The 14,093-nt window shown below is 36.2% G+C and overlaps 1 protein-coding gene across 4 annotated transcripts; it reads left to right on the forward strand.

Annotated features, from left to right (window-relative positions):
* The first annotated feature begins 7,910 nt into the window (after positions 1-7,910).
* LOC121757966 (protein PHOX1-like) lies at positions 7,911-11,217 on the forward strand. 4 transcript variants are annotated; one of them, XR_006041284.1, is made up of 4 exons: positions 7,911-8,179; positions 8,349-10,283; positions 10,375-10,596; positions 10,949-11,217. XR_006041284.1 is itself a non-coding variant. In XM_042153415.1 (4 exons), exons 2-3 carry the CDS (start codon positions 8,381-8,383, stop codon positions 10,518-10,520), a joined length of 2,049 nt encoding a protein of 682 aa, XP_042009349.1. In that variant the 5' UTR covers positions 7,911-8,179; positions 8,349-8,380; the 3' UTR covers positions 10,521-10,565; positions 10,949-11,217. The 4 variants fall into 4 exon arrangements, 3 of the variants coding, with proteins under 3 accessions (XP_042009349.1, XP_042009347.1, XP_042009348.1); XM_042153415.1 differs by having other exon boundaries at positions 10,375-10,565; XM_042153413.1 differs by lacking the exon at positions 10,949-11,217 and having other exon boundaries at positions 10,375-10,764.
* Positions 11,218-14,093: the final 2,876 nt, after the last annotated feature.

Below are 14,093 nucleotides of genomic sequence, written 5' to 3' on the forward strand. Positions count from 1 at the left end.
TTTCGTATGAAATATTTACTGAGTAAACTTCAAGGTGTTTTCTGTGCTCCGTGTGAATTTCAACCTTTTTTGTCGAAAAATGAATTTTTAATAAATGTTTGAAGTTGACTGCGCAATTCTACCAGAAACTTATGTTCTCGCCCAGAAAGTTCCGTTTTCTATTCGACCGACCAAATTTGAAGTGTCTTCTGAGTTGTGTGAAAATTTCAGCCTCATTGGGCATCGGATGAATTTTTGGTGAATTTTAAAAATGAACTGCGCAGTGCTGCCAGAATTTTTATGTTCCGACCAGAGAGTTGCATTAATGTTTTGACCGACCAAATGACATGATTTGAGTGTGAAATTTTAACTGGATGAACTTGAATGTGTCTACCATGTTGTGACCAAGTTCAGTTTCATATGAGGTCGGTTGGATTTTTAGTGATTTCTACAAACCAACCGTGCAGTTCTGCCAGATTTGTTGTTATGTGAAAATATCACTTGTTGCCAAGTTTTAATGAATTATATTATGCATGTATGATTTGAGAAGGTATCTTATGATGTGATTATGTGTGACACGTTGAAAAATATTATGGCATATTTTTCCTTATGTTGATGAATGTTGGGACGGGTAATTTAAGGGATTGAAAAAAAAAAGAACGATAGGACATGCATGATAATATAAATTGATGGAAGGTTGATTGTGTGGTCGTTGGCAAGGGTGATTGTGTATACGTGAGCTCGAGGAACGAGAGTTGCCATAAGTTGGATTTTGTGTTGTTAAGCAATCGAGGTGGGCTTTTTTTTTCAAATCTCTTTATTTTTCTGAAAATACGAGGTGATGTTATAAGGGTGGTTTAACTGTTATGTCATGCCATGTTTTTGTTTGTGAGATTGTTGTCTGAATGCCTAGTTCGTCTGAGCTTGCTCCGTTAGGCTATAGGGCTGTGTTGTGAAATAAATTCGGGTCTGCGTAGGGCCGCAAACCCTATCAGGCTGTGTACACTGGTGGGATCGTGAGTCGTCCTTGCTAGTCGGCCGGTCTCGTGGGCGAATAGTGTGGCCACACTATCGTCGCACTGTGATATGATGATTGTGATTGATGGATTGATGTGAAGTGGGGAGATAAATTGTCTGGCCAGACTTTGAAATATTTTTGTGTTCTCGTGATATCTTCTTAACTACACATAAAAACTCGAGATCACTGGTATGGATGACATAACTATTATAAAATGTCTTCGGCATGAGCCCATTGAGTACAACAAGTACTCAGCCCTGCATATGTTTTCTTTATGTGCAGGTTGAGCGGGATGTTGCGGAGGATGTTGAGTTGGCCTAAGAACTTAGGATGCGTTGTGTCTTCATACATAGGCGTCATCCTTGACTCTCTTTGAACCTTATTTTCGCTGCTATATTTTTGAATTATGCCTCAAGACTTTATTCTTTTTCGTACTGTGTTTGAGCATGTTTAGTTGTGTTAGACTTTAACCTTGTGTTTACATTGTTACTCTAAAATGGTTTTTCCGTGGATTAAACCAAATGTTTCTTTTAGAAGTTAATTGAATTTTAATATTTATTTTCTCCGCTTCTTCTTTTAAAAACAGCTGTCAAAAGTCGTTTCTAATTAATAGTAAACTTATAACATTAAACTTCTTTAAACTGAAATATTTTCTTCCTTTAAGCTAATTGAGTTTTCATAAACTGTCATCCTTGTATGTTGTCGTTATTGTTGGTCACGATCGCCATGTTTGTAGTATCCCTAGTATGTATGGGCGGTCGTGACACTAATAGAATAATGTTCTACTAGACTTTGATGGTTAACGAATTCGGGTCTAACTAGGGTCTAAGCCCTACTTAGGCTAGTGCACTGATGGGGATCGTGAGTCGTCCTTTGGGTCGGACGGTCCAGTGATCGAGTTTGTGGCCACATTCTCGTTTCACATGATGGTTCAGATATGGTACATGATGGAGGACGACGATGATATTTGTCTGCGCAGACACCTTTTTATGGAAATAATTTTATTATTTCTCGGCATTTTAATGTAAACCCCGAGTTTCACTCAACGATGGCTTGACATAACTTTATTGATAAAATGTATTTTGGGCATGAGTTCATTGAGTGTATCAAGTACTCAGCCCCTGCATGTTCCCTATGTGCAGGTTGAGCGTTGACGAGGACGGAGGATGTTGAGCATTCGGACAAAGACCGTATTCAAGAAATATTACGGTTGTGTCTTCATACATAGTAGTAGCCAACTCTCAAATGCTTCCACTATGCCAAGTTTTAAAACTCTTATGTTTTTTCTTTAATCTGTTGGACTATTTCCCTACGAACCTTGTTGCTTCGTGATTCCAAACTATAATTTGGTAATAAAGTTTCATCTTTTGATTTACATGTCGCACCCCTTGATTGTTTCCCCTTTCTTCCCCGCTTCTTAATTCCCCCATTAGTCGCGACCCACCGTGCTTTCTATCCTTATAAAGTGCGGTCGTGACACTACTAAAACAAAGACTTAGATTTTGTTACATTGCTTATACATTTAATTATGCAATAAACATCCATTAAATGTTATACATAACAACATTATGACAAAAATAATCTGTTGCATTCATTGGAAAATAAAATATAGAGTTTTACAGTATTCAATCACTCGAAAGGTGATTTCTAGTATACAAACCCTAACAAATATGGTATCTTACAGAGCCATCCAGGTCTTCCCAATTGCTAAGGGGTATCTTGATCCAAGTTATAAGCAACTTGAGCCATCTGTTTTTAAAACAAATCATCATAATCATGAAATCGAATGCAAGAGACTGACTTATCGGATAAACAAGTTAATTACCACCTTCGTATCTGGCTTGCACGGGTAGTCTGCTTTTAATTTAGCAACCACAACCTCGTCTAACTTGTTTTCTTTCAGTTGTTGATGAAGGATGTCATATAGGGACCATCGTGGTCGTGGAGCAAAATCATACGCCAAGACCTGTTCACGGCCCTCCAAATTGTAAACAACAAGTTCGACCACGTTCTCTGTAACGCCCCACTTTTTGAACCCTATTTTTTTTGAACCCTAAGTCGAGTGCTTTTATTTCTTTGATGGTCGCGAATTAAATGACAAATAGTTATGTGACTTCCTTGGTGACCTAATTTTGTTTTGACCAAGTCAAATTCGTTGATTTTATGACATGGCTTTTAAATAACTGATGCAGGATGAAATATATTGCGGTGAATTATTTCTTCCTAAGGGTGAGTGAGATTTAAATAGGATCATCAATAATTACCTTGCCCTTTTGTTGAGAAATTTTCGACCACTATTAATCATTGGAGAGGAATTCTATTTTCTTGGATTTAATTATTTGCTTGGGATAATTATCCAATTAAATCCAAAGCCTAATTACTTTATTTCTTCATGAGAAAATCGACTCCTATTGTTGTACTAAGGGAGATTTCGAAATCTTCCAAATTTTGTGAGAGGGAGGAATTATTTATTATTTATTTGGATCCCTTCTTTATTTCTCTCCATGAATGAATTGGATTATTTTAGCAAATATTACCTTACTTTATTTTATTAAAGATTTAGATATTTTTCCTTGTGGGAGGGCCAAAATCACACGCCTACTTCCTTATAATGTGTGAGGATTTTTATTAATTTTCTGCTCCGTATTATTTTATTCTACTCCGTGAAATACAAATTTAATCATATGCTAATTAAATAGCCTATGATTTTTTAAATTTCCTCCTTATTCCTCCCCAAATTCACGCCACTCTCCCCCTTCAAATCTCCCCAAATCCTCATCTAATTAATTCTCCCAAATCTTTCATTAATTGTGGGGTATTCTATTCTTAACTATATAAATAAGAGACTAAACCCCTAACCCTAGCCACCACAATCTCACACGCCTACTCCCTCTTTCCACACGCCCATCCCCTCCACTCCTCTCACACTTGTTCTTCTACTCCACTCAAGATCCTTTGCACCCTTGCCAAGAGTTTGTTGAAGAATCAAGATTTCTATTTGTTCTACCGATTGTTTCGATCAAGGAAGGTACAATCAAACCTCTATTCTTCATCCTCTCCATTCAAACATTCTTTTGACTCCCTCATGCATATAGTGAGTGTAGGGATCTCAAATCTAAGGATCTATTCGGTGGGGAATTTGTGTTTGTATGTGTGTATGCGTTTGAATACAAATTGCGTGAAGTCTAAATAGATCATTGGTGAATGATGTGTGATTATATGAAAACATGAGTGTGAGGACTATTTTAAGCATGTTTGTGTGTTAGAAGCATGAAAAGGGTGTGTTTGAATGAATGGGGATAAAACCCTAATTCGAATTTTGAAACATGAAAAAAACGGTGAGTTCGGACAGTAGGCTCCGACGCGTATTTGACCGAACAAATGAACTCCTTTTTGTTCGATTCCTTTTTCTGAGTAAACTTCATGGTGTCTTCTATGTTGTGTGTGAGTTTCAACCCTTTTGTACAAAGGATGAAGTTTTGGTAAATTTTTGAAGTTAACTGCGCAGTTCTGCCCGGAAATGTTTTCTCGACCAGTAGGTTACGTTTTCGATTTGACCGACCTAAAAAGGTTATTTTGACGTAAATTTTTAACTGGAAGTTATTTGATGAGTCTACTGCATTGTGGTAAAATTTTAGCCCTAACGGAAGTCGGGTGAATTCTTTATGATTTTTACAAAATGATTTCGTAGTGCTGCCAGATTCCTATCTTTACAAAAAAAAAGCAACTATGTTGTTATGTGAAGTGATATACATGATTTATATATGTGTTAAAGAACCACTCTATGATGAAGTGATGTGTTATTCAAGGATGTATGCTATAGTGTGTTTTCTTTTGTCGATGGGGAAAAAGGAAAAACGTGGGGACATGCATAATTATGAGTCAACGTTTGTGACTGATTGGTATTACATATTATCTAAAGGTGATAACTCGTGCGCGAAACGTGATAACAAAGGGAAAGCAGTACTTGAAATCTAAACGGTCGAGGTGGGCTTTCTTTTAAATGAGAACAATGTCCTAAATGCTTTATTGACGGAAAATTTCTATGTTTATCATGTCGTGTTATGTTTTAACATGCCTATCTGATGTGTCATTTGCCACTATTGTTTAAATCGAATTCGGGTCCTCGTAGGGTCGCAAACCCTACTTGGATTAGTGTACACCTATGGTAGACCGTGTGCTAGCGTAAGGGCTGGCCGGTCTAGTGACCTGGTTTGCGGCCGCATTCCTTGTCATGTATGAGTAGATATGGTTGACGTCTATGGAAAAATGACTGCGCAGTCGCGGTTTTTGAACAATGGAATATTTTGGTGCCCCGGGCCTTTCTAAAGCTAAAACCCCGATGGTTACTTACATATGGCATGATAAAATATACTCTTATCTAAAATGTTTTCGGCATGAGCCACTGAGTATTTTATAGTACTCAGCCCTGCATGTGTTTTCCCTATGTGTAGGTTGAGCGGCGACGAGTGGTTGGTGGTGTTGAGCACAAATAAATGAATTACTATGGTTGTCTTGAAACTCCGAGTGTCGTGGTGTCTTCACACATGACTTCACTCTTCTCTTGGATGCTTCCGCTGTGACATTTTCTTTACTTATCTTTTATTAAACTTTGAAACCGTTTAATTGGATGTGGAAAACCCGTCATCTTTTGGATAATGTCAAACCTTTAAGTCTTTTCCTTTATTAAACATAAATACCCTTGGTCGTTTATTTATTTAACTTAAATTCTTGGTCAAACCGTTATTGAAACCCTAGTTTACTATGTCTGTTCATCAAGTCTCTTAATCACGATCGCCGCTTTTACTAACCCTAAAGGGCGGTCGTGACATTCTCATGCTTCAGCTTATATAATGGTCTTGAAACCTACCAAATAAGGCATTCCATATTAGTAAAGCAGATAGGCCAATATGGAGGAGTGTAACTGTAACCAAGCATTTGCTATAGATTTCTGCTTTGGCATGTAGTAAAAAGCCTATAAATTGTTGCTTCCTCTCCATTTTCCATGACTCCTTTGAATCTATTATACATTGTTTCACCAAATAGAATGAAAGGGACATATTCTATAAAAGCAATGAATGGCAAGGAGGGCCTTTGACAGCGTATCAACATCGACCGCATTAATCCTGTAGCAAGAAAAGCGAGAAGATCAAGATCGATGACATCCAATATTTGAAAAAATTCACATTAATCTTTGTGCTGTCTCCTGTTTTTAAAGGGCTACCTCCAGCTGTTCCACAACTTCCCTCATTGTGAGTCGTTTCTTGGGCTCGGTCATGGATCTATAGAAGGTTTTGAATATGACCTCCTCAATTAGCTTTTTACTAATTAAATTAAACTTATAATTTAATATAAGGTTATATTGAAATATTATTAGCTGTCACTAGTTGTTGTCGTGATTCATTAGAACATTTACTAGTTACCGATAGCAATTAGGCTATGGATACAAATATTATGTACAACTTGCACATGAAAATGATGGTCAATGGTACTATATGCATCGCACCCTTTTCTTTTCTTTATATTCATCAAAGATTCAAAATTAACAAATTTTAACTACATACTCAAAATTCAAAATATGTACTACAAGCTTGATTGTCATATACTACAAAGTTTGATTGTACTACAAGTTACCTACTTGTAATACATCGTACTGACTTCAATTTATTTAGTCGTCTCTAGCTATTTTTACATTAATTTGAATTTGATATACTAATTTAACTAATTAATACTTCCTCCGTTTCAAGTTATTCGATGCATTCTTTTTGGCACGAAACATAAAAATATACTATATTAAATTAAGTGAGAAGAGAATAGAATAGAATAGAATAGAATAGAATAGAATAGAAAAAAAATAAGTAGAGAATAACGTAGGAAAGAAAATAAAATAAGATGGAGCACTTATTCTATAAGTTAATTTTGATAGTCATATAATTAATGTACCATGTGGGAGCCATAGAGATGGTTCATTATTATTTTTGTATTATATTTTGTACCATGTGGACTGTGGAGTATAATGTTTCGAGTGAAAGATACCAAATAATTTTATTTTATTTTTTATTCAGTTATGGTGCTTGTGAATTGTGATTCTTGTGTTTTGTTCATGAGTTGCGATCAATATTTTAAAAATCGGACAACCTTTTCATGGCAACTGTGTTGGGTTTGTTTTGCAGTACAGAATGTGCTTAGAGAGTAATCAAACATAAATTTATATACTTTAGTTGAAATTTTGGTTTTTCCTGATCAATCAAACTTAAATGTACATGACTATTTTTATACATTTGAGAAGTAGTAATTCACGTAATATATAGGTGTATATTCGAAATTTTATTCAAATTTTTATACTTAACGCTCTAACCTCTATAAAATAAAATATTAATGTATCCCCTATTTCCGTAATCATTTTTAGCTTATGAGAAATAAAAACAATTTATGTTACTAAAAGAAAAAAACCTTCTAATGAAGTAGACTGGATAATAGAAAATAGAAAATAGGCCCAAATGGATAATAAAAAGGTCAATCAACCACCTCTCTTTAGCTTCTCTAACGTTGTCATTGTTCAACTTACTGCAAATTCCAAGTGTAATACTACTGTATAAATATCCTATCCAAATTATGATTGTTTCATACACTCGACTCTTCAATTATTACATGTGAATTACTCTTTTCACTTCCTCCAAAAAATGGGATTTTGATCATCACTCCTTTTCTATAATCATATTTTGAGTAAAACTATGTTAGGATTGTATCGTATTAATTTTGATCACTCCTTTTCTATAATCATAATTCCTTTGAACTTTTATCCTTCCTCTGATGTTTTGCTAAACTACGATAATCAATTTAATTATAAGCTGTATGTTTACAGAAAATAAGAGCACAATCTATATATCTGGAATATATGCAAAAATGTGGGTCCCATAACATTTCATTCTCCGCCTAAATAGGAAATTCTACGACATTATTGCATGATCGCACCACATTCCTCTACAATCTTTATTGAATAGTAATAATGTAGTTGGGTTGGAAAGACTGGAAATTTGAAACCCTAGCTGGAAATTCGAAATTTAGAGACAAAAAACGTTCATTTCTTTTGCCTTTCCCAGTTATTCCTTGTTTTGTTTTCATGCATTCCCCTTTGTCTCACATCCCTTTATCTCAATTTTGGAAGCTCCTTTATCCCAGGTATATTAATTATTCCATTTTTGGATTTTGTTTCGCGCGCTTCTATTTTAATTTCTCTGCAACTTTTTCATTGATTTTTTCTATTTATTGATCGAGAGGAGATTGGTTCTGGAAGCATTCCCTCATTTGTTTGATGCGTTTAATTGATTTGATTTTGTGGTGTTTTAAGGTAGGTTTGATTAATTTCGGGGGTTGAGAGATATGGGAAAGCCTACCACCGCTAGGAGGAGATACCAAATAGGGTCGAAATCCGACGCGAAGGCCGGCAAACGCGATGAAGACACCGCCATTTTCATCTACATGTCTAAGGAACTGAAGCAAGAAGGGAAGAGGTTGTACCAGAAACACGACCACGAGGGCGCCATGTCCAACTATGAGAAGGCTCTCAAATTGCTGCCGCCCAATCATATCGATGTTGCATCGCTGCGGACTAACATGGCAGCTTGTTACATGCAAATGGGGATCGGTGAGCACCCGAGAGCTGTGAACGAGTGCAATTTGGCTCTTCAAGTAGCTCCCAAGTTTAGCAAGGCTCTGCTTAAGCGGGCGAGGTGCTATGAGGCTTTGAATCGGCTTGACTTGGCTCTAACAGATGTGAGTATTGTGTTGAGCATGGAGCCTAATAATGCCACTGCTTTGGAGATCGCGGAGAATGTGAGAAGGGGGATTGAGAAAGGCGGCCTTCAGATTGGAGATAAGGAGGTTCTTTTGCCCCATGAGAATGTTCCTCTGCCTGTACCCCCGCCCCCGCCTGTGCCTGGAAAGATTGCCAAAGAGAAGGGGAAAAGGAAGAAAAATACCAAGTTGAAGAATGTGAATGAAGTTGTGGAAAAGAAGACAGAGCATAAGGTGGTTGTAGAGGAGAAAGTGGTTATGAAGTCGGTGAAATTGGTTCATGGTGAGGATATACGAGGGGCGCAGTTGCCTGTCAATTGCGGGGCTCGTCTGTTGAGGGATATAGTTGTTGACAGGTTCCCAAGTTTGATGGGTGTACTGATCAAGTATAAGGATCAAGAAGGGGACTTGGTTACCATCACTACCACGGATGAGCTGAGGGTAGCTGAAGGACTGGTTCATCCTCAAGGATTTTTTAGACTGTACATTGCTGAAGTTAGTCCTGACAAAGAACCTATTTATGAAGGCACGGGCATTGAAGAAGCGTTAAGCAAAGGCCATCAGAAACCATTGGTGGTGACAAAGAACATTCATGCAGATGACAAAGGGTCAACTTGTATTGAGGATTGGATCGTCCAGTTTGCAAGTCTGTTCAAGAGTCATGTCGGGTTTGACTGTGATTCATACATGGATATTCAGCAAATGGGAATGAAATTATATTCAGAAGCACTGGAACATACTGTTACAAGTAAAGAAGCTCAAGAGTTATTTGACATAGCTGCAGCCAAGTTCCGGGAGTTAACTGCTTTAGCCTTGTTTAACTGGGGAAACGTTCACTTGTCTAAGGCAAGGAAAAGGATGGCTTCTGATGCAGATAGTTTATCTGAAGCCACTGGATCATCAGTGGTGCAGGTTAAAGATGCTTATGATTGGGCACAAAAACAATACACAAAGGCGGGCATGAAGTACGAGGAAGCTCTTAAAGTCAAGCCAGACTTTTATGAAGGGTATCTTGCTCTTGGCCTGCAGCAATTTGAACAAGTGAAGCTTTCCTGGTATTATGTGCTTGGGAGCAAGTCTGACTTAGAGATAGGCTCATGTTCACAGATATTGGAACTATATAACAAAGCTGAAGATAGCATGGAGAAAGGGATGCAAATCTGGGAAGAGATTGAAGAACAACGCCTTAATGGAATCTCGAAATATGAAACAGATAAAGCTTTGTTTCAAAAATTTGGTTTAGGTGGGTTATTTAAAGATATCTCAGCTGATGAAGCTTCTGAGCAAGCTAAAAATATGAGGTCCCAGATCAATCTCTTATGGGGTACAATGCTGTATGAGCGTTCCCTTGTGGAATATAAGTTGAGCCTCCAAACTTGGGAAGAATGCCTAGAGGTTGCAGTTGAAAAGTTTGAACTTGCTGGAGCATCAGAAACAGATATTACTGTACTAATAAAAAATCATTGCTCGAACGACACTGCTTTAGAAGGTACAATACGGTTTATTATTTGCTTGTTTCATGTTTCTCATAAATGATTCCTTCACTTGCTCATCCTTCCCCTCTAATGTGTCTAATGTAGGATTCAAGGTCGACGAGCTAGTACAGGCATGGAATGAGATGTATGATTCTGATAGGTGGCGATCTAACGTGACATCTTCCCACATGGAACCGCTTTTCAGAAGACGCTCTTCTGACCTTCATTCAGCTATGGAGAATTTTGAGTGACTTTTGTTGATAATTCAATAGAAGGCCATAACATTAGAGTTATTTGTAAGTGCTTGTTTACCCCTGGATTCTTTAGGTATGCTGTTTTACACCCCAACATTTATCTTATTTGTCTATTTCTTACCAATGCCCTTGGATGATGTTGTAAATGGATGTGGCAACATATTTTAATGCTGAATTATTTGAATTTTAAATTTCCAATTTGATTCAATATAAAGAGGACTTGAGTTGTTCTTTTTTGGTATCTTGTTTTGTTGTCTCTATGGTCTTTGAAATTGCTTACCATACCTAAAGGCTGCTGAGAGATGAAAACTTGTTTAATAAATGCATAGAATATCCAAAACTATGTTAAGATTCTTTCAACATTTCTTTGTAGATGAGGAAAAGTTACATCCCTAACTGATGGAAATTTCCACTTCATTTTGCAGGTTACAAATAGTAGTAGTTGTAATGGGTCTTTTCTGTTTAGTTGAAGCGAAGAAAAGGAGTCCCAATTACATGTTGGTGTCACATTTCTCTTTTTTTGTTGGTTTAGTTGCAAAGTTGGATGATTAGGGTTGGATTGATCTGTCTGGCCCAGTCTCTGTGTTTTTTTATTGGGAGAGAGACGTACAAAGCATAATAGGATTTAAGTAGTAATTGTGTATTATATTTTATTTTTAATTATATTTATATTTTATATTAAATTGTTTTATTAATTGCACATATTAAGGACGTGCTTTATAATTATGCATGTATAGGACTAGGGGGAGTAACTTATTTGGTAATATGGAACCACATGTTTATGATGGACACTTTATTTTATTTCTTTCCACCTTTAGTGTAGTATATCTGTTTCAATATTTATGAACTTGTTTGTTTTTTTTCACTTTTTATTTACATGATTCTTTATAAAAATATTAGATTTCTTAGCTCAATTCACTATAACATGCAATAAATTAAAATTTGATATGTGGTATATTAATACTAATTGAGTTTACAGTTTTTATTTAAAAATTTATAATTTTGATTTCAATTCTTTACTATCCAAAACTTTAATTTCTTTGAATTCTTAATTCTTGGAACGTTAAACTCGAAGCTCGATCAAAAAATTAATAACATGTTCTTAACTCGAATATATACTAATATTGTAAAGAGATGTGGTTAATATTTTTTCCTTTTATTTATAAAATACTACCGTTCTTAGCTTAACTCACTATAACACGCAACAAATTCAAATTTGATACATGATGCATTAATACTAATTGAGTGAATTTAACTATTTCATAATTTTGAATTTAATTCAAGACATTTAACAATTTTAATATCTTTAAATTCACAATTTCTCAACTAATCTATTTAATTATATTTTAAAGCTATATATTTAAAGGTATATATTTGAAATTTTCTTTGTATCTTTATGAAATACTATTATTGCTCTTAGCTTAAAACTCACAATTACACGCAATTAATTAAAATATGATATATAATATACTAGGATCGGGTTAAAACAAGTACTCGAAAATATCAACATTAGTATTACAAATATCAACATAGTTGTCACGACCGCCCATACTAGGGGTGTTACAAACGAGGTGATCGTGACCTAGGGTCAAACATTTAAGTATAGCATTTAAGGATAACAGTTCATAAGAAATACTCAATTAGCTTAAAAGAATAGTATTTTAGTTCAAAAATATATATAGCAGCGGAAATAAGGTTTCAAAGAGAGTCAAGGATGACGCCTATGTATGAAGACACAACGCATCCAAATTCCCTATGCCGACTCAACATCCACCGCAACATCCCGCTCAACCTGCACATATGGAAAACACATGCAGGGCTGAGTACTTGTTGTACTCAATGGGCTCATGCCAAAAACATTTTCATAAAAACAGTTATGTCATCCATACCAGTGATCTCGAGTTTTATGTAGTTAAGAAATATCACGAGAACACAAAAATATTTCAAAGTCTGGCCAGACAATCAATCTCCCCACTTTCTCATCAATCATTCAATCACATTCTCTTTCCATAGTGCGACGAAAGTGTGGCCACACTATTCGCCCACGAGACCGGCCGACTAGCAAGGACGGCTCACGATCCCACTTGTGTACACAGCCTGATAGGGTTTGCGGCCCTACTCAGACCCGAATTCGTTTCATTCATTCATTACAGCCATATAGCCTAACGGAGCAAGCTCAGACGAACTAGGCATCAGGCAACAATCTCATAAACAAAACATCATGGCATGACATAACACTTTAAACCACCCTTATTTCTCCATAATCATACTTTTGAAAGCGTAAAAGAGTTTAGTAAAAGAAAGCCCACCTCGTTCTCTTAGCAATTCACACCCCAACTTAGCAACTCTCGATCCTCGAGTTCACGAGTACACAACACCCTTGTCAATGACAACACAAGTCAGCCTCACACAACATCATCTTACTATGCATGTCCTATCGCTTCTCTCTCGTCGTTTTCCTCAATTTCCCAAACCCAGCATACGTCACATAGGTGTAAGACACGCGTGACACATTTCAACTGATCACAAGTGATTTCAACATTTAAACACGTTTCTTGGACATACATGCATCATATAACACTTTTAAATCTTGAAACTAGGTGTCATTTTAATAAGGCAGAAAACTGGCAGAATTGCGCGACCGTTTTGTAAAAATTACTATAAAATCACCCAACCTCAAAAGATGCTAAATTTTGGTCACAATACAGAGGACACATTCAAGTTCATCCATGAAAATTTTCATATCGAAATCACGCCATTTAGTCAGTCATTTCACATATTGAACTCTCTGGTTAGAACATATAATTTCTGACAGTATTGCGCAGTAAACTTCAAAAATTCACCAAAAATTCATCCTTCCTCATATGACGCTAAAATTTGGTCACAACACATTAGATACATTCAAGTTCACCCAGTTAAAATTTCACACTGAAATCATATCATTTGGTCAGTCAAAATATTTATGCAACTCTCTGATCGGAACATAAAATTCTAGTAGCACTGCGCAGTTCATTTGAAAAATTCACCGTAAATTCATACGATGTCCAATAAGGCTGAAATTTTCACAAGACTCAGAAGACACTTCAAATTTTCATCTAGTTCAAGAATCACATCGATCGGAGGTCATTTGGTCGGTCAAACAGATTTCGAAACATTCTGGCCGAGAACACACGTTACTGGCAGAATTGCGCAGTCAACTTCAAACATTTTTCAAAAATTCATTTTTCGACAAAAAAGGATGAAATTTATACGAGACACAGAAAACAACTTGAAGTTTACTCAGTAAAAATTTCATAGAAAAATTCGTTCGTTTGATGGGTCAAATACAGATCATAAGTCACTGGTCGTGCATCACAGATTTCTGGTTCAAGTTCGAAAATATGGTTTTTAAAACTTCCACAACACAAACACCGATTTTTCATGCTCGATAACACATAATCATGCTTACACGTTCCTCATACACATATTTGCACATAAACTCATATTATTCACCAAATATTTCAATCCAACACACATGATTTCAATCAACAGCGCAAAATCAAACAAGTTCTTACGAAACACACTTTCCCT

Source organism: Salvia splendens, chromosome 12 (assembly GCF_004379255.2).
Source record: "Salvia splendens isolate huo1 chromosome 12, SspV2, whole genome shotgun sequence".
Lineage (NCBI taxonomy): Eukaryota > Viridiplantae > Streptophyta > Magnoliopsida > Lamiales > Lamiaceae > Salvia > Salvia splendens.